The following is a 21,526-nucleotide window of genomic DNA, read 5'->3' as shown; positions in this document are numbered from 1 at the left end:
TGGGCGTGGAGCCAGAGAAGCCTCACAGTTCCAGAAGCTGCTGCTGGAGAACAGTGCACACAAGCGATGTGGTATGCGTGCCCACATCCATGGGGGGTGTGCCTGATGGGGCTGGCGCTTCCTGCCTCTCAGTGGCAACGTCTGGGGCCAAGGGGGCCAATGTCACTGCCTTTGTGTGCGCATGCGCGTGCACACACACACACACACACACACACACACACACACTGCTATACCTTCTGGAATGTGCACTGGCTAGTGGCTGCTCCTCCCTCCCTCCCTCTCATGAGGCTTCAGAGAATCCGAGTTCTGTTTCTGAAGTAAACCTATTTGCTGTCTCCACCTCTGCTTATGAATCCAGTGAGGATGCCATAGACAAATGCAGGGTCTGGTGTCAAAAGAGCTGTCTGGAGCCCAAGACATTGCATACATCTGCCTTAAAGGCTTAGAGTGGGTGCAGAAGACACATCAAGCTCCCCTGCGTGTGGGCTCATGGAAACAAGGATTTCAGATTTCAAGTTTTCATCTGACTGCCTTCTAGGTGAGCTCTGCTTTTATTTATACCATCATGACCCCAAACAACATTTTAAAGCATTCTAGTCAAGAAGAGGTGACCAACCCATGCATTTCTGGGCAACTGATTTTCAGCATAGGTGCTGAGACATTTCAGTGGGGCAAAAACAGTCTTTTCAACAAATGGTGCTGGGATAAGTGAATAGTTCCATGCAAAAGAATGAAGTTGGACCCCTATCTCACACCACATAAAAAAAAATTAACCCCAGGGAATTTCCCTGTTGGTCCAGTGGTAAGGAATGCACCTTGCAATGCAGGGAACATGGGTTCAACCCTTGGCTGGGGAACTAAGATCCCATATGTCACAGAGCAACTAAGCCCACAAACCATAACTTGAGAGTCCGTGTACCGCAACTACTGAGCCCATGGGCCACAACTAGAGAATCTGTGTGTTGCAATGAAGATCCCACATGCCACAACTAAGACCTGATGAAGCTAAATAAATGAATGAATAGTAAAAAAAAAAAAAAAAAAATTAACCTAGGTAATTCCCTGGCGATCCAGGGGTTAGAATTTGGCCCTTTCATTGCCTTGGCCCGGGTTCAATGTCTGGTCTGGAAACTAAGATCCCACAAGCTGTGTGGCACAGCCAAAAAAGAAAAATTTAACCCCAAATGGATCAAAGACCTAAAGGTAAGAACTAAAACTATAAAACTCTTAGAAGGAAACAAGCATAAAGCTTCATATCTTTGGATCAGGCAATGGTTTCTTAGATATGACATCTAATGCATAAGCAACTAATAAAAAATATATCTAATAGAAATATTTGCATACAAAATGTGCAAATATTACCATATATCTAAGGGTCTCAGTTCAGTTCAATCGCTTAGTCGTGTCCGACTCTTTGCGACCCCATGAATCGCAGCACACCAGGCCTCCCTGTCCATCACCAACTCCTGGAGTTCATTCAGACTCACGTCCATTGAGTCAGTGATGCCATCCAGCCGTCTCATTCTCTGTCATCCCCTTCTCCTCCTGCCCCCAATCCCTCCCAGCATCAGAGTCTTTTCCAATGAGTATCTAAGGGTCTAGTACCCAGAATATGGAGCTCTTACAACTTAATAATAAATAACGCAATTTAAAGCCACTTAAAAAATAGGCAAAGGGTTTGAATAGATATAACTCCAAAGAAAGCATACAGATGGCCAACAAAGACAAGAAAAAGTGTTCAAAATCATTAGATAATAGTGAAATACAAATCAAAACCACAATGAGATACTACTCTATGCCCAGTAGGATGGCTATAATAAAAAAGGTAGAGAATAACAAGCATCAGCAAAGATGTAGAGAAACTGGAACTCTTACACGTTGGTGGTGGAAATGTAAAATGGTCTAGCTTCTGTGGAAAATGATTTGATAGTTCCTCAGGATATTAAACATAGAGTTACTACTGGACTCAGCTGTTCTCTGCTTAGGTACATACCCAAGAGAATTAAAAACATGTCCACACAGAACACTTGTACATGAATACATGTAGCAACATGATAGCTAAAAAGCAGAAAGAAAACAAATGCCCATTAACTGATGGATAAATAAACAAACTGTAGTGTATCCACACAATGGACAATGGACGATTATTTGGCCATGACAGGTGCTATAACGTGGAACCTTGAAAACATGGTACTGAGTGAAAGGAGACAGTCGCAAAAAGCCATATATTGCATGACTTGATTGATATTAAATGTCCAGAATAGGGAAATTTATAACCAATGGGTAAGGGATGAAAATATTCTTGAATTAGATAGCAGCAGATGCTGGGGACTCTCCTGGTGGTCCAGTGGCTAAGACTCTGCACTCTCAATGTGGGGGGATTGGGTTCGGTCCTTGGTCAGGGAACTAGATCCTATATGCTGCAACTAAAGATCACGCAGGCTGCAACAAAGATACAAGATCCTGTGTGGCTCAACTAATACCTAATGCAGCCAAATAAATATTTTTTTAAAAAAGATAGTATAGATGTTGAATTCACAACCTTGAGACTCTAGTGAAAACCACTGAAAACTACACTTTAAAATGGTGAATTTTATGGTATGTGAATTCTGTCTCAATAAGTAACGCGGAAGACCTGGATTCAATCCCTGGGTTGGGAAGATCCTCTGGAAGAGGGCATGGCAACCCACTCCAGTATTCGTGCCAGGAGAATCCTGATGGACAAAGAAATCCATGGGGTCGCAAAGAGTCGGACATGACTAAGCAACTAAGCACAGCACAGCAAATAAATGGATGACCTGTCAGAGAAAGGTACAGTTGTATTTGTGGGAGAGTTATGGGGGAAGGCAGGTGGGGGCTCATTCCTGCTCTAAAGCTGCACTCTAAAAACAGACCCATGAGAAATCCAAGAGTGCAGCTTGTAGGGAGAAGGCAACGACGAGTTCTGGAGAGAAAAGGGGAGTTTCCACCAGCAAGGGAAGAAGGAACATTTGCTAACCAATTGTATGTGTCCAAACCGCTGGGACAGAATGGGACCTCATCTGAAATGAACTAGCGAGGCAGATTTTTGACAAGGTCCTCTGTGAGGTCTCGACTCCTTGTGGGCTCCCAGGAGGTGGTGTGGTGAGTGATGAAGAGCAGGGCCCCTGAGTTCACCTGGTCTTGGGTAGCATGTGGCTGTGGGCCCCACAATATGAACATGAAGTTCATGGACACAATTCCCTTATCTGAAAAACAGATGTGGTAACAGCATCCATCTTTTATGACTCTGACAAAGATTAAATGAGATAATACAGGTAAAGTGCTTAGTACAGGGTTTGGCACAAAGTAAGTACTCGATAAATACTAACCTCATTATCACTGATAAGGCTGCTTAGCCTCCCTGTACACAAACATAAAAATGTAAGCAAAGGAGAAGATTTACTGAAACACTCACTAGCATTGCCAAAATGGTTATCAAATAGACATGAATCCTGATCTAGAAGAAAGATTTTTAATGACAAGAATGGATGGGGTGTTAGAATAAGTTAGTGATTTAATGCCTAGAGAAATGCCACCAAATGGCAAGAAGCCTGTGTGATCAATTAGAGGTTCTGTCAAATCAAAACTAAAGGCAAGGTGAAATGAAGTTCACAGAGCTTCACCAGAACTGGTACCAGTCTTCAGGACCCAGTGAGAATAAGAGACATGTACATCAAGTGGGATAAAGGGATAGAGAGGAGATTGTGAAGCAAAGGCAAAGAAAGAAAACTGTCAAACGTTTTGACAGTTTTATATTTGTATTTATAAAATACAACATAGAAATGAAACAGTGAAAAAAAGAAAAACCAAGAAATCAAACTGTGAAACTGCTACAGTCCTTCCACTGGGGTCTGGTGCAAGGCCCTGTTTACCCAAAACTTTCTATTTGAAAAGTTTCTAACTTTGTGCTTTCACTTAGAGAGCAGTCTGGTGGGAAAAGATATGTATTATGAGTACTTATATGTGTAAAGTAAATAAAAAGCATGGCCTGAAAAAAAGATTCACGAATCTGAATGGTCACCTTATAAAGGACCCCTGATAAGCAGTTCTGAGCCTGTGGTTCTCTTGAACGTGCCACCTGTGGTGGTGATACACGGCACTATTTGGCGTCAAGAGCCACTAATAAAAGCACAGAGGTGGGCTGCATATGCTAAGAATCATTTCTCCCCCAAGGGAAGGCCTCGTGACGGTGACCTCTGACAAATACTACCAAGCAAGGTTTTTCAGCAGTGGATATGGGGACAAGCAGAGCTGATGTCACAGGTACCCAAAGTAAGATGACACCACCACGTGGCCGGGATGCATGCTGAGTCAGACACTGTTCCAAGCACTTGAAGATCTCTATTCGCTGCACCGCCCCAGCATTCCTTTGAAGCATTCTCACCCCCATTTTACAGATGAGGACATCAAGGTCAGAAAGGTTTACTAACTTGCCTGAGTTGGCAAAGCTGGCTGATGCAGGACTCAGGCAGTCTGGCTCCTGAGTCCACACTCTTTACCACTAGACTACCTGTGCTTCTCAGCGATAATTATAACTCAGACCTAACGAATGCAAAAGAAGCTGTGAGAGCCAGTTAATCCTCTCTGCACAAGGTAAACTGCAAACTGGTTTCTGCCAAACATGAATAAATTTCATTTGAAATGGGCTTTGCATTTCATGTCTGATTTGTAGTTTTGGTTTTTTTTTTCCTATACAGCCCAGCTTGCTGGATCTTAGTTCCCCTACCAGGGCTTGAACTTTGGGCCCAGAGCAGTGAAAGCATGGAAGTCTAATCACTGGACCACCAGGGAATTCCCAATTTGCAGATGTTCTGATTTTATAGTTGTAAGAGTTTAAGCACAATGTGCTTATGCCCAATTTTAAGTTACATACATTTAAGTAACACATTAACTTAAGTAAACTCTTTAAGTGTTGGTGAGAATCTCCCTTAAAATGTACACTCCAAGAAACGCTGGTCTCTGTGGATGCTCTGAGAACGGTGGTGCTGGCTGCGTGTGGTGTGCTGTGTGTGATATCTGGTCCCCACATCACTGTCCAGCCTGGGTCTATACTTCCTGACCTCATCTTCCCTTTCGTTCCCCCAGAATACCCAGGACAATACTTCCCCTGAAGGAGGGTGGACGGTCACTGATTCAACAACCTTAAGCTGGAATTTTCCAATCACAAGACACATGAAAGATAAAGGCAAGACACATGACAGAGAGAAGCCTGGCTGGTCTGCGGGGGGAGAAGCACCAAAGGCCAGGACAGGTGGCTGACATGCACGCCTCAGGCCCTGCCATCTCTGGGGCAGGGGTTGCTCCTTCTCAGAACATTATATCTAATCCTTCCATTTGGACACATGAAAATTCCACCTGATGTGCTCAAAGTTCAGAAGCCATTTCTGGGAACTACCACACATTCTTACATGTGCAACTGATTGATGGGCATCTCATTTGACTTTTAAATGGCCCTGTGAGGGAATTTCCATTTTAAAGATAAAGAAACAATGAAACAGTAACTACAGTAACAATAAGGACCTACTATATAGCACAGGAAAATCTACTCAATACTCTAATGACCTATATGGGAAAAGAATATAAAAATGAGTGGGTGGATGTATATGTACAACTGAATCCCTTTGCTGTACGGAGGAAACTAACACAACATTGTAAATCAGCTATACTCTGGAAAAAAAAGAAAAAGATAAACAGAACCTCCAAAAGAGTTAGTAATATGCAGGACACCACTGAGCTTGTAAGTGGTGGAACTGGCTTGAAACTGGATCTGCTTCCGGGCCAGTCCAAGACACCCAGTCCTGGTGTGATTCCCACAAGCCCTGTAAAGACCTGAACCAAGGTGGGGGTGAGGGTGGGGACAGCAGTTGTGGAAAGAAGGTCCTAACACAGTTGATGGAAAAATGAGTCCTACCTGGAGGGAATGCTTCATAAACAGCTACCGTTTTTACCTATCAGATGAGCCAACATCCAAAAGTTTGCTAATACCTTCTGTTGTCAAGGCTGAGAGGACACAGGCATACCCCTGATGAAGTGTAGATAGGCAACATCTATAAAAATTATTAATCTACCCCTTGGTTCAGTAATTTTCTTCTGGGAATTTACTGAACAGAGAGAACTTGCATAGAGCTAAAGGACCACATTCACAGGTTATTTGTAGAAACCCTGAACTCCAATGTCCATTAAACCCAGGGATGGTTCAATAAACTAAGGTACATTCATACAGTGGACAAATATGTAATAGAAAAAGAAGCTCCGATATGACAAGATCTTCCAAATAAGGTATGTGTGTGTGTGTTAATCACTCAGTCGTGTCTGACTCTTTGTGATCCCATGAGCTGTAGCCTACCAGGTTCCTCTGTCCATGGAATTCTCCAGGCCAGAATACTGGAGTGGGTTGCCATTTCCTTCTCCAGGGGATCTTCCCAACCCAGGGATCGAACCTGGGTCTCCTACATTGCAGGCAGATTCTTTACCACTGAGCCACAGGGAAGCCCTGGTAAGGTATAGAGTGGTATATTTATAATTTATACTAGCTTTTGTGGAAAGAAGTGGGAAAATAAGAAACAAGAGATAAAGGACTTCTCCTGTGGTCCAGTGGTAAAGAATCTGACTTCAATGTAGGGGACGTGGGTTTAATCCCTAGTTGGGGAACTAGGATCCCACATGCCACGAGGTAACCAAGCCCGTGTACCCCAACTGCTAAGCCTGTGCTCTAGAGCCCATGAGCCACATGTGCCACAACCAGATAAGCTGTGTGTCACAGCTAGAGAAAGCCCATGTGCAGCAACGAAGACTAGCATAGCCAAAATAAGAAATAAGTTAATAAGAATCTATAAAACGATACATATGTGTGTGTGTGTGTGTATATATATATATATATATATATATATATATATATCTGAAGCTAACACAACACTGTAAATCATCTATACTTCGATTAAAAAAAGAAATAAGGAAGAAAAAGTTCAAATCTATATATTCACACATGGTATAGCTGGATTTAGAGACACTGGAAAAATATGTAAGAAATTAATATTTATGGTTACAGGGGTGGGAGAGATTTTTCACTGTACACATTTTAGATTTTTTTTAACTATAAAAATAGATGATCAAAAATCAATGTTAAAAAGCCTGAATGAAGGAAGGCTCTGCCCAGGCTCCTGTCTCCAGTCAAGTTTGTCCCTCCATGTCCTCCTCCTCCACATACTCGCTCATCCCCATTTGCCTGCCGCTCCCGTGCAGGCATCACCCAGGTTTTATGTCCTCCAGAAGACCTTCCATGATGTCCCAGAAGATCACTCTGTGCACTGTGCTTCACTGTATTTTTTGGAAGTTGTACACAGAGCTCTGAACTATTGGTTTCCTTCTCTCTAGACGAAGATGACAATGATATTTGACACTGAAACTCAGACTAACTAACTTGTCACAGGTCACCTAGGACAGAGCTGGGGCTGGAACCAGCTCTAAGCCCCATCTAAAGGCATTCCAGGGATTTCCCTGCTGGACCATGCTAAGACTCCATGCTCCCAATGCAGGGGGCCGGGGTTTGATCCCTGATCAGGGAACTAGATCTGACATGCCACAACTAAAGATCCTGCGTACCACAACGAAGATGGAAGAACTCAAGTGTTGCAACTAACTTGGCACAGCCAATAAATAAATAAATATTTTTAAAAAATGCATTCTATGCATTCTCCCCACTAGCCCCAGTTTGCCTCCAGGTACAGCTCCCAGTAACTCTGGTCCCTGAGGGAGAGTTTATGACCTCTGTCTGTCTTTCTGCCCTAACAGAGTCCTGAGCTCAGTGACAGGCAATCACGTGCTCCACGAAGGGTGGGAGGACAAGAGGAAGAGAAGCAGGAAGGAAGGGGAAGGGGTGGGGGAGGAGAACTCACTCTTGCAGAGACATGTCCGAGTCATCGGCATTGGCCATCCCCAGGTCTGAGTCATAGGACATGGGCTCCTCGGAATGGTCTGGACTCTTGGAGCCATTCTCTTGGAGGAGGCAGCTGTCAGAGTTGAGGCTGCAGGAGAGCTGGGATGAACTGGCCGTGTCCAGGCTGAGGGAGGAGGCGGTGAGCTGCCGGTTCCGTCGGATCTTGTGGCCCGAATGCTGGACCTCGATGTCCTCTGAGCCCGAGGAATGGGAGATGGAGTCTAGAGACTCCTTTCGCTGCAGTTCAGCTCCAGGGCTAGTGAGGGGGTCGAGCTCTGAGAGCGGGCAGAGCCCCGAGAGGGCCAGCGGGGTGAGCGTCCACTCGTTGAGGATGGCAGACTTGTAGGAGAGCTCAAAGGACAGGGACGTCAGGCCCTGAAGGAAGCTCAGGAGGAACTCGCCCTCCTCGGCGTCGCGGAGCAGGGCCGTGGGCTGGTAGTACTCGCACAGGCGGGCCTGCTCCTGTAGCAGCAGCTTCAGGTAGCACTCCATCAGGCCGTCGTTGAGGGCCAGCCGCAGCCAGGCCCGGCAGCGGCCCACGTCCGTGCTCACAAAGATCAGGTGCTCCAACTCCGAGATGATGTGTCTGGGAAGATGGAGAACAGACACGTTTCAAGAAACGACTGCCAGTCACAGAGATGTCATTTTATCCACTGGCTAGCAAGAGCCGAGAACAAGGACTGCAAGTATACACAGGCATGAAAAATTCTTGGATAACAGCATTTGAAGGGGAATTCAGAAAGACTCAGCTATCAACCCCAATGTTCTTAGGTTGGTATCATGAAGGATCATTGCCATTTTCATGACAACTATCTGTCTGGCCCGACAACATCTGCTCATCTGGGACACGTCTGTTGAGCCCCCAGGGCAAGGTCTTTGGAGCTGTGAAGGCACGGGGTCAAGACATGGTCCCTACCCTCAGTCCAGGTAATGACTTTTCAAGGGCATACTGAGGTGAGCCCTATTGTTAGCAGCACTGTGGTGGGGGCCAGGCAATCATTTCTGGGTTGGAGTAAGAAAAATGCCATAGAAAGGGGGTCTCTGCGCTGGGCCTTGAGGGATTTCAAGAGGCAAAGATGGAAGGAGAACTTTCAAGGCGTAAGAGACTGATAGAGAAAAAGGCATAAAGGGGAGAAAAGCAACAGACTATAACAGGAGTGGGGAGTGCTCTGGTTACAGCTTGGGGAGGAGGAGTGGAAGATCAGGTTGCAAGGCGAGGTAGTAACACAGAGTCTTGAGTATCAAATGGGGGAAGCAGAGTGGGGCAATGGTACCCACACCTGGCTGTGCATTAGAACTCTGTAGAGAATGAGACCAGGATACAGGTTCTGGGGCCCCAGGCAAGTGAATCAGACCCAAGCCTGACAAATGGCAGCCCAAGCCTGACAAATGGCAGCCTATGGCTACAGGGTTTTGCTCAGGAAAGCTACACACCCACAGCTATGCAGACTTCAGGGTAGGGTGTTCCATCCGGGCCCCATGTGTACCAAACTCAGCTCCTAAAATGTTTCCGTCTGCTGTAAATGCCCCTCCTCTGACTGCACCATCTCCGGTGCATGGCTCCTCCACGGGAGCACTGACCATACTCTGCAGAACCCAGGGATGGAGCTCTGGTCAGCTTAAGCTCACTAAAGGCTGGCTGACTGACCCAAGAAAAGACAGAAGGAGATAAGGGGGACACTTAGAAAGGCACTTCCACCCAGAATTAAGGTCAGAGCCTGAGACAGGGCAGCAGCAGTAGGCACAAAAAGGAAGATTCGAGACTGACATGCCACCTTGGGGCAGGACTGACAAGACACCAGGGGCATTTAATAGACCAGAGAGGCTCCATCCAGCTGCCTGCTCCAAAGCCCAGGCGGTTCAGGGCAGGGCAGACAAGACAAATGTCTCAGGGCACACATTCAGATGCTCTGGCCAGAGGCTGCTCTTCTTAAATTAAAAAAAAAAAGCCCTACCTCCTTACAAGTATGATACTTAGCACACAAATACGCAAACATCCTCAGGCAGGGTCAGCAAATTTCTGGAAAGGGACAGACAGTAAAGATTTTAGGCTTTGCAGCCCACACAGCTTCTGTTGCAACTACAGAATTTGCCAGAGGATGGAAAAAAGCCGGCTCCTGCTTCCACTCAGGGTGCCCAGCCCAGGGGCTCGACACTGCGCCGGGCCACTGCCTGAGGGGCCCACTGAGTCCTGGTCGATCACCACCCTCCTCTGGGCCATCTCCTTCCTCTCCACGACACGGGGCTCCCTGTGGCTTTCCACAGAAAAGCCCTGGAAGGAAGAGCCCGGAGCCCCACATTCTGAAGCTCCACCCTGACGTGAACCCCCCCACCCAGCAGCTCTCACTTGTGGGTGACAGCTTTCAGGAGAGGCCAGAAGACGGGCTGAGGCAGAGGCTTCTGGTGGGCGCCTTTCTTCCTCTTCCCTCCGGCCTCGGCGCGGATGTGCTTGGCGTGCAGGCCGTGGATGAAGACGGCCTCCAGGGCGCTGCACATGCTGTTGGCATCTCCGTCTTCGCTCGTGACCACCGCGTCTGAGGACACGTATTGCTTCTGCAGCGCCTTCACGGAGCCCACTAGCTTCTTCTTGATGACCTGGGCAGTGCCAGACACAACACAGGTCTTTAGAGGCTCCTGCGGCGACCCCTGCAATCTCACTCTGCTTGTCGCCAAACACGTGGGTCCCCATGCAAGCACAAATCCGTGTATCTATGTAACAAGACTAGGACAGGCCGGGACGTCCCTGATGGTTCAATGGCTAAGACTGTGCGCTCTCAATGCAGGGGTCCCTGGTCAGGGAGCTAGAGCCCACATGCCCCAACTAAATATACTGCATGCAGCAACAAAGACCCAGTGCAGCCAAATAAATAAATTAAAAATTTTTCTTTTAAAAAATTTTTTAAAAAGAAAATCAAAAATTTTTAATTAAAAAAAAAAGAAAAAATTTAGTACAGGCTAATGGTAGAAAATAAAGAGAAAGAAGAAAAAGAAAAAAATCACACTGAGAAGTGTTGTTATTATTGCAAAGATATTTGTGGGGTTTTTTTGCTTGGTTTTCAGTTTTTTAATTTATTTACTTATTTATTGGCCATGCTGCGAGGCTTACAGGATCTTAGTTCCCCAACCAGGGATTGAACCTGGGCCACAGCAGGGAAAGCACCAGGTCCTAACCACTGGACGGCCAGGAAACTGCCTGTTTGCTTGTTTTTTAAACCAAACTTCAGTGAGCCGTATAAAACTTGTGTTTAAGTTCTGACTCCACCATAGTTACAGATATGGGAGCTGAAGTAATTCATCTAGGGCAGGACTGAGATTTTTCCATCTTAATCATATGACCAACATTCCACAGAGAGTCAATAAGTTAAGAGGCAAAAAGTGCTGTGTTAGAACAATAAAAACACCCAGAAAGCGTGGTTTATAGGAAGACAGATCCTAGACCTGACAGTCAGAGCCTGGGTTTAGTCTCAGTTCTGGTAGTCACCAGCTGGGTCACCTCAGATATTCCACTTAACCTCTCTGAGCCTCAATTTCCTATCTGTTATACAGAAATAATACCTTGTGATTTACAGCACTGGAGCGGGGGTACTCTTTGAGGGCAGGACTAGCTTTTTATTCATCCCGTGCCCTCAACAATGGTCCTGGTTCTCGGCATGTGTACTAGTAAATGTTTGCTAAATGAATAAATCATAAAACATACATAGGAGCCTTCGCTGGTGGTCCAGTGATTAAGAAACCACCTTTGGATTCAGGGGAAGAAGCCAGGGTTTGATCCCTGGTCAGGGAATTAAGATCCCATATGCCTTGGGGCAACTAAGCCCAAACGCTGTAACTAAAGAGCCTGTGAGCCACAACTAGAGACGCCCACGCACGCTGCAACTAGAGAAAGCCTGTATTTTAAAATACATAAAGTCCTTTGGAAATACAGAGTTAAGAGTGTTCTAGCATAAGAGAAGTACATATGTCAAAATTACCTAAGGGTTTGGAAAAGGACTGGAAGGGATTACAGAAAAACTGGTTTGAATTATTAGGTGACAGGATTATGGACAAATATCTCACTGGTTTTTATTTTAGAGAACACAATCCATGTTAATGGTCTTTGAAAAGTTAAATGTTCTTTTGTTAGAACAGCTTTAATGAGACATAATTTACATATCATAAAATCCACTCACTAAAACACACAGCTCGGTGGTTTTTAGTACATTCACAGAACTGTGCAACCATTTCTACTATCTAATTTTAGAACATTTCATTGCCCTCAAAAGAAACCCTGTACCCATTAGCAATCACTCACTATTCTCTTCTTCCCCCAACCTCTGGCAACCACGGATCTACTTTCTGTCTCTATGAATTTGCCTATTTTCTGGACATTCATATAAACGGAATCATACAACATGCAGCCTTTTGTGTCTGACTTCTTTCACTTTAGTATGTTTTCAAGTTTGTCAGTGTTGCAGCATGGATCAGTAGTTCATTCCTTTTTATTGCTAAATAATATTCCATCGCATGGATATATCCATTTTATTTATGCATTTGTCAATTAATAGATATTTGGGTTGTTTCCACTTTTTTGGCTGCAATGTTCCTATGAACATTCACGTACAAGTTTTTGTGTAGACATGTTTTCAGTTCTCTTGGGTACACACCTAGGAATGGAATTGCTGGGTTGTATTTAACACTGTTTCACTTTTTGAGGAACTATCAAAGTGTTTTCCACAATGGCTATACCATTTTACATTCCCACCAGCAAGGGATGCGGATTCCAACTTCTCTACAACCTCACCAACACTTACTATTGTCTGCCATTTTCATTACAGCCATCCTAGTAGGTATGAAGAAGTATCTCAATATGGTTTTTTTTCCCCCCACACTGCTCAGCATGTGGGATTTTAGTTCCCTTACCAGAGAGTTAACCCACACCCCCTGCAATGGAAACTCAGAGTCTTAACCACTGGACCACCTGGCAAGTCCTTCATTATGGCTTTTTTTTCCATTTTATTTTTAAAATTTTTGTTGGAATATAGTTGATTTATAATGTTGTGTTAGTTTCAGGAGCACAGCAAAGTGAATCAGTTATATATATATAAATAACTATATATATATATATATATATATCTCGGAGAAGGCAATGGCTCCCCACTCCAGTGCTCCTCTTGCCTGGAAAATCCCATGGATGGAGGAGCCTGGTAGGCTGCAGTCCATGGGGTCGCTGAGAGTCGGACACAACTGAGCGACTTCACTTACACTTTTCACTTTCATGCATTGGAGAAGGACATGGCAACCCACTCCAGTGTTCTTGCCTGGAGAATCCCAGGGACGGGAGAGCCTGGTGGGCTGCCGTCTATGGGGTCACACAGAGTCGGACATGACTGAAGTGACTTAGCAAAAAAAAAAAAAAAAAAAAAGTGTATATATATATATATATATGTATATATGAAGATTATTTTCCCATATAGGGTATTACAGAGTATTGAGTTGACCTGTGCTACACAGCAGGTGCTTATTGTTGTTGTTGTCGTTCCGTTGCTAAGTCATGTCCAACTCTTTGCAACCCCATGGACTGTAGCACGCCAGGCTTCCCTGTCCTTCACTATCTCCTGGAGTTTGTGAAGGAGAGGGAGACATGTCCCCAGTGCATGTCCATTGATTCCGTGATGCCATCCAACCACCTCGTCCTCTGTTGCCTGCTTCTCCTCCAGCCTGTAATCTTTCTCAGCATCAGGGTCTTTTCCAATGAGTCAGTTCTTTGCATCAGGTGGCCAAAGCATTGGTCCTTATTAGTTATCTATTTTATATAAGGCAATGGCACCCCACTCCAGTACTTTTGCCTGGAAAATCCCATGGACGGAGGAGCCTGGTGGCTGCAGTCCATGGCGTCACTAAGAGTCGGGAACGACTGAGCGACTTCACTTTCACTTTTCACTTTCATGCATTGGAAGAGGACATGGCAACCCACTCCAGTGTTCTTGCCTGGAGAATCCCAGGGATGGGGGAGCCTGGTGGGCTGCCGTCTATGGGGTCGCACAGAGTCGGACACGACTGAAGCGTCTTAGCAGCAGCAGCAGCCGTGTGTATATCAGTCCCAATCTCCCAATTTATCCCTCCCCGACCCTTATCCCCCGATAACCATAAGTTTGTTTCCTACACTAGTGACTTTACTTCTCTTTTCCTCATTATGGTTTTGATTTGTCTTTGTCTAACATCTAATGATATTGAGCATCTTCTTATGTATTTATTGGTCATCTGTATATCTTCTTCGGAGAAATCCTTGGTCTTCAGGTAACCTATATTCAATCCCCATTGTTTTATGTAAATCCCCATTTTATCATCAATAAGATGATTCTGGGCAGGATCTTTTGGGCGCAACTTTTTCTCAACCCAAGGCTTCTCTTTCTAAACAGTGCTAATTCATTTCAAAGTGAGAAAAAACAAAGACATGGCTGTCCCAGGCACCCCTTCCCCCACCCTGATCTTCCTTTGTTGCCTACCGGGATGGCAGCCCGGGGGTCCAGTCCATTCTCCACCCCTGAGAGCATTTCCACTCCAGCAGCAGCTCCCCAGGAGAATCACATGACACCTGCAGAGAAGACATGGCCATAGGAATAATCGCTGCACCAGCCCGCCTCTTCACCACACCGCACCCCCATCTTATGCAAACTGCAACTGAAAGGACTTTGAATACAAACGTGAAAACTGAGCATGGATTTTAAGGAAGGAAATAAGGAAGGAAAAAAAGGCTGATGGATTGGACCTCATGAGGAGAGGAGCCCTGGGTGCCAAGGGTGGGTCTGTCCCAAAAGGTGGGTAGAGAGGGCCCTTTGTGCTTAGTTGCTCAGTCATGTCTGACTCTTTGTGACCCCATGGACTGTAGCCCGCCAAGCTACTCTGTCCATGGGGATTCTCCAGGCAAGAATACTGGAGTGGGTTGCCCTGCACTCCTCCAGGGGATCTTCCCAACCCAGGGACTGAACCCAGGTCTCCCACACTGCAGGTGGATTCTTTACTGTCTGAGCACCAGTGAAGCCCAAGAATACTGGAGTGGGTAGCCTATTCCTTCTCTGGGGGATGTTCCCGACCCGGGAATCGAACCGGGGTCTCCTGTACTGCTGGTGGATTCTTTACCAGCTGAGCTACCAGGGAAGTCCAGAAAGGGCCCTTCATGCCACACCAAACATTGGCACAAAAAGGCAGGGGACGAAAGGCAGATCTGATACAGAGCTGAGGGTGCAAGGGGACTGCTGCAGCTGAAGGCGCCAAGAACCCACAGGGGCTGAGAAACAGGAGCTCACAATTCACATTCAGGGCCTGGGCCTTGCAACTGTCCCCTGACTCCTCTCCTAGCCCAGGCTCGGCCAGCTCAGCGGGGAAAAGTACAACTGACATGGCTTCAGACGGAATGGCACTCCTGCCACGCTGCTGCTTCTCCTTTGGGCCACGAGGGTCCAGCCTGAACAGCACAGGCACATGTCTAAAGGGTAACAACATGGGTTCTAATCCTAATTTGCCACTAACCAACTTGGCACACTGAGGCATGTATCAGACCTCTCGGATGGAGACTATGAGTGTGGACAGCGCCAAGCACAGGGCTTGATATTTACCAAGGATAAGTGGTATCTCTAACCCTAGTGGATGTGGCCGTCCAAATTTACAGGCAAAGAATGCCACTGCCTAAGTAAGCGTGTGCGGCAGCTCAAGTCAGTACGCAGAGACATCTCTTGGGGTAGCTGGCTTTCTCCTGAGGCAACTAGGCCCAGGGTGGCATGGTGGGGGATGGTGGGGACTTTGGCCTGAACCTGAGGGGGCTGCTGCCTGGTCCCACCGCAGCAACTTGTACAGACCAGGCCCGGACAGGCACACTCACATCTAAACAAATCTCGAGTGGCCACACAGCTGAGCATGAGGGGACACCAAAAAAAGAAAAGAAAAAAGGGTTATTGCTGTCTCTGCTCTCAAAAACTCATGGCCCATGGGAGTCCCATGGCAGTCCAGTGGTTAAGACTCCATGTTTCCATTGCAGGGGCTGTGAGTTCAATCCCTGGTTGGGAAACCGAGATCCCACATGCCATGTGGCGCAGCCAAAAAAAACAATCAACCGAAACTCACGGTCCAAAGACATTACTAAAACCAAGGCACGCTCAATGGGGTTTTGTACCTTTTACATTTATCACCTCATTCACTTCTCATAACCACCCTGGGAGTGTTTTATTATCTTAGTCTGACAGATAAGAAACAGAAGCTGATGTGGGTCAAGGAAATTCCCAAGATTCCAAGGCGGGTAAGTGGCCAACTCTACCACCCACTGCCAGCACAAGGGTCACCCCTGCTCAAGGGAAACCCTCAGACTGATGGAGTGTGATCAGCTCCCTTCTGGAAGAGGTGGGTGTGGGCAAGGGCTGAGGCAGGGAGGGACAAGGGGGCAGGGAGGCCTGGGGGTCCAGGTGAGGGGCTGCAGTGGGACACTGAGGCCAGCCTGGTGGGAAAGGTTTACAGGAGGACAGGAGCGCGACACTTGGAAGTGACAGAGGCAGTGTGGCCTTAACAGTGGGAGATGGTCTGATTCAGTCCCTGGTCCCTGGAGCTGGCAGAGGGTAAACAGGACCCAGAGCTGACCTCCCCCAGTAAAGACACACGGGGTGAGGGGGGTGTTTGGAAGGTGGCCCTTGCAGAGCCAGCCCTGGTCAGGGCGTGACGGACCACAGGATGCAACCCTTGACCTCAGGCCCTGTCTTACTACCTCACCCTCACTTCATTCCCCCTCCCACCTACAGGGATTCTCGGGCCCTCGTCCAGTCTCCGGCCACCAGCACCCCAGGCGGAAGGACCGGTGTTACAGACAGTCCCTCTGGACAACGTTCCTTCCAGGCCACCTTGTGTGGCTCAGGAGGCCAAATCCAGGTGTTCTGGCTCCAAGACCCTGGGCACCAATCCCCTTCAGTAATTCCAGCGGCCACAGGCCTCCCCTCAGGCCACAGGCCTCCCCTCGGGCCTGCCTCTTCTGGAAGGAGCCTCAAGCCCCACAGCTGCCCTTCCCTCAACCAGCCACAGGTCAGGACAGGAAAGGATTAGGCCTCAGCAACCCGAACAATAGCCTGGGTTCATTAAGGCCTCATAATGAATTAACTGAAAGTAATGTTCATGGGCGGGGAGGGGGGCTGGTAGCCTTGTTAATAAGCAGGTGCTCCAGGCCAGAAAGGGTCTCTTCACAAGTGGACTGACGCTGAGAGGTCAGAGCAGGGCCAGACAAGTACCTGTCGCTTTTAAAACCAAGTGTCAGAAAAGCTACAGAATGACCGCACAGAGGAGTTTAGAAGGCAATGGCTACTTGACAATTCACAAAACAGGACTGAGGCTATGGGGTTCATGCCACACTTTAGGGCACACCTTTCTTTACAAGAAGCCACAGCACCCCGCCTATGTGGGTCTGCCCCGGCATGCCTCAGGGAGGCAGGAATCAGCACAGAGGCAGGAATGTGATGGTTGATGACATAAGAACTTGCTGATGGAACCAGAATGGGGCTCGGTCTCCTGACTGCTGGGTCAGCACTCCATCATTCTCCAGGCCCCCCCAGTCTACCTTCCCATGGGACGGGTTTCACTTCCTGTCCTCAGAACACTCTTCACTGACACCAAAAACCAAACCAAAGGGCGGGGGCGGGGCTGCAAAGAGACCTAGGCTAAAAAGAGTAAGGGGATAATGTGGGGAACACTGCTAAAAGGTTCTTCAAACACCACTGGTGGAGTTTGGCAGAACAGATGACTTCTGTCTGCCCCTTAGGCAAATCCTAACCTTGAAAAGTCTACGTCTCCCCCTAAGTATCAATTCACCCAGGCTCAACGCTTCAAGCTTCTCTAATCTCATGTAATTCTTAAATCAATCCTGTGAGAGAAGGGTGATTATCCCCATTTTACAGAGGAGAAAACAGAGGCTCAGTAGGGATAGAACTCTTTGGTTTCCTCATTCTAAGTCTTGTATCTTTTGCCAGATCAAAGTGTTTCAGGTCTTTGATTTCAAGAGCTTCAGGCAAAACTTATTACTTTCGAATGAAGTAATAATTAACTTTGCACTCAGAAACTCAAACAATCTTACCCATCAAGTCTGTATTCCCAACCAGCTGAGGCCAAGTCCTTTCCATGGTACCCAGGTTTCACAGTTGTCTTTTCTTAAATGTTCCAACACACAGGAAGGAATTGTTCTGGTTGCTTTTCCTTCTTATGCTGCCTGGCCTTCTATGTATGTCCAATATCACTTCCTCCAGAGACCAAGGAAGAAAGAAAAGAAAAGAATGACTTAGATGAGACTTACTCTAAAGGAAGAAAAGAACTGCTGGGCTTCTTCAGTTCTGAAACATTCCATCCATCAGTAAACAGCAGCCCCCTCTCCTTAGAGATTTCTCAGCTATTCCCAACAGCCTGCTCTCTACGGCCTGAATCCAACCCTGTACCGGGCTATTGAGAACAGTCTGGCATTTAAGCCATCCAGCTGCTGTATGAACTGATGAGTCATGGTTTACAGTTGGAAAAGAAGGACAAAGTTATCTTCTGATTCAGAAGGGCAGCTGATCTTTCAGACATGTGAGTGCTGGGTGAGTAAAGTATACCTCTTTCCACCTGAAGACAGCTGCATTTCTGGACAAGTGTCTTGAGGCAGGAGAAGGGAGTGGGGAGAGTGTGGAACAGGCTTTGAAGTCATCAGATGCCAGCTAGAGGGAGAGAAATTTCTAGCCCTGTGATTCCCAAACCAAAGGCTAGTGAGTAAGGCCAGAAATGTGAAGTCAGTGAAGACAGAGCAGTGTTCTTTCCTCCTTCCTTCCTTTCATCAATAACACCCATCTCCCCCATATTCTTGTCCCATCCTTAGGATTCCAGCAAGGACCAACTCTGAACGAATGATAACAGGAACTTTGTCTGACTCATTCACTATTGCATTTCTGGTGCCTAGAGCAACACAGGAGCACACAGTCGTGCTCAAAAAATATCTACTGGATGAACCGAAGAATAAAACAAAAATAAGGCTCAGGGCAAGAATCTCCATTTCACAGGCTAAGGGAAGCTGAGGTATACAGTTCTCAGCCAGGATGGAACACCTTCCATTAAACCACCCTGCCAGCTGGCTAAAACTATTTCAATGTATCCCACCTTAATAGGGTGGGGGGTGGACACTGAAGGGAGAAGAGCATTCAACTTTTCAAAGGAACAAGACTATAAATGGCAAGAGGGCTTCCCTGGTGGTCCAGTGGCTAACATTCCATGCTCCCAATGCAGGGGACCTAGGTTTGATCCCTGGTCAGGGCACTAGATCCTGCATACCACAATTAAAAAGATTCTGCGTGCTACAACTAGAACTCAGTGCACCCAATAAGTAAATAAATATGAAAAAAAGAGACCATGAATGGCAAACAAAGACAACAGGTCCTACTGGGGACCCTTTAAAATTGCTACCAAATGGCCTCTAAAGCCAGGTCATCAGAATTGGAAGAGAATGTGTACCCCCAAAGCCCAGGCAATGATAAATGCTGAAAGTGGGGCCTCAGGAATGTCCCTCTGCCTCAGCTACTCAGATATCTGGGCTCCTCATGTTCATGGGTAACCAAACAGCCCAAACTCAAAGATCCAGCACCTGCAGAAAGAGGAAGTGATTCAACAGCCGCTATATCCGCCTGAGCCTTAGCCTCCTGGGAGCCCTCTCACCTACGCTCTTCACAACGTGTAACATCATCTCTGGCATCCACTGCATGCCCTGCGTTCAGTGTCAGGACAGGCCTGCTCTCAGCTCTAGCTGGCAGGAGCACCAGGCGAGGGTCCATAACAAGTGACCACACACATGGACACGGCTCTGTGAACACTGCCACACAGTGGTACTCCCTGAGCTTATTCCCGGCCAGGAAACCAACCAACAGGAAGTGAAGGCTTCCACTGCCCCAGGCTATGTGGGAGCCAGGTGGGTGGCCATTCTTCACCTTCTAGGTATCTGGTGACACCTACCATTCCAGCAGCAGCACAAGTCATTTACTATGAATGTTAGACATACAATTTCAGGGGGCAAGTCCAGGGGACCAGACACCTGGGAAAAAATCCCTGACCCTGACCCAAGGCAGGGAGCTCTACTTCTCCACACTTAGCTACCACCTGAGGCCCTGCCTGCACCCATCAAGCCCCTCAGTGTCTAACTGCTGGACTCCCAGCAAGCAGTGACATTTGGCTGTTGAGGGGCAGCTAGTGAGGTTGGCGGGGCGGGGGGGGGGGGGGGAGACTCTTCACTAATTCTCAGACTGAGTGGGGACTGGGTTAAGGGAAAAACGGGTGTAGAACTGAGATGGGGACAGCAGAGGTGAGAGGGCAGGAGACCTCATTTTTAATAAGATTGGGTGAGAATGCTAAGAACTGAGCACCAAGAGTCTGGGGCAGTTTAGCAAAGACTTAGGGACAGGAGTGTCCTCTGATGATTGGAGATGGATAGGAAGTCTATGGTGGGCTAAGAAGTGAGGGGTTGAGTCTGTGAAGACAAGAGGCATATAAAACTTGAGAAAGGGCTGAGATCAGAGTTATCAAAAAGAAAAGCGTGTGCTCAACAGGGCGTCTACTTTGGTGGTGGGCCTTAAACGAGAGTGGGACAGAGATGGGGTGTTCAGGATGGGCATACCTTGGGGAGCTGAGCAGAGGGTGTGGAAGATTAGGATAAGAAGGCTGATCAGGAAAAGGGCGAACCGAACCAGAATCGAGGCCAGTGTGCAGTATGAGGATCGCCAAAGGGGTTGAGAGTTAAAGACGACATGTGTTGGGGGGAAGCAGAGGCATGTGGTCAAGGTCGGGGGTGGAACTGGGCTACAGTGAGGTCAAGGATAAGGCTGCATTTACGCGAGACCGGTGGTGGTGGGGTGGGGTGGTAAGCCCTAGGGTCAGGTCACGAGTGGCAAATGGAGGGGAAAGGCCAGCAGCGGCAGTGCGGCCGAAGGCTAGGGTCGGAGTGGGGCGCGGAGCTTGGGCTGGGAAGGGTGAGGGCTCAGAAGCAAGGCAGTCTCAAGGCAACCAGGGGTCTGGGCTCACGGAGAGGGCTGGTGTCCCCTTGCCCAAATGCGTCCCGGCCTCGCCGCCCCTCTGCTGCCCGCCTCGCCCCGGATCCTCAACTCACCGAAGGGAGAAGCGAGGGGGCGGGGGCGCTGCCAGCCGCTGCAGCCCCTAAGCCTCGGATGGGACGCCGCGGCCTCCCGGCCACTGACAACAGGAAGCGGCTCCCGCGGCGCCTGACGCCGTCACGTCAGCTCTGCGTCCGGTCCCGCCCCTGCCCGTGGAGCCAATCGTGGGGCCCGGAGGGGCCTCGGGGCGGGGCCAGCGCTCTCCGGTGCAGGAGGATTCCCAGCCCTGGTGTAGGTAGATACGTGGTCTGGGAGGCTCATGGTCACCGTACCCTAGCGGGGTGCGGAGAAGCAAGGCCGCCGGCGCCCGGCGGAATGCGTCCTCACTGCCCGCCTTCCGCTGGATCTGTGTTGGACGAGATCCTCGCTTCTGAGTTCCCGACCTCATCTGCGTAGAACTGGGGCCGTCACTTGGCCTCCAGCGAAGGTTCCCCGCTTG

The 21,526-nt window shown here is 47.8% G+C and overlaps 1 protein-coding gene across 4 annotated transcripts in view; it reads right to left on the bottom strand.

The window, feature by feature from the left end:
* PLEKHM1 (pleckstrin homology and RUN domain containing M1) overlaps window positions 1-21,237 on the bottom strand; it is a 57,800-nt gene extending 36,563 nt beyond the window's left edge. For 2 of the 4 annotated variants that reach the window (XM_006062241.3, XR_003107756.2), the window contains exons 1-5: window positions 21,084-21,237; window positions 18,042-18,204; window positions 14,443-14,531; window positions 10,305-10,552; window positions 7,917-8,543 (exon numbers count right to left, since the gene is read on the bottom strand). In XM_006062241.3, coding sequence (XP_006062303.2) covers window positions 7,917-8,543; window positions 10,305-10,552; window positions 14,443-14,490 — 923 coding nt within the window. In that variant the 5' untranslated portion in view covers window positions 14,491-14,531; window positions 18,042-18,204; window positions 21,084-21,237. Of the gene's footprint in view, window positions 1-7,916; window positions 8,544-10,304; window positions 10,553-14,442; window positions 14,532-18,041; window positions 18,205-18,257; window positions 18,431-21,083 lie in introns of those variants that run through there. The other 2 variants (XM_006062242.3, XM_044938870.1) reach the window with 2 other exon arrangements.
* Window positions 21,238-21,526: the final 289 nt, after the last annotated feature.

This window comes from Bubalus bubalis, chromosome 3, assembly GCF_019923935.1.
Source record: "Bubalus bubalis isolate 160015118507 breed Murrah chromosome 3, NDDB_SH_1, whole genome shotgun sequence".
Classification (NCBI taxonomy): Eukaryota; Metazoa; Chordata; class Mammalia; order Artiodactyla; family Bovidae; genus Bubalus; species Bubalus bubalis.
This window is presented reverse-complemented; position numbering and strand designations above follow the sequence as displayed.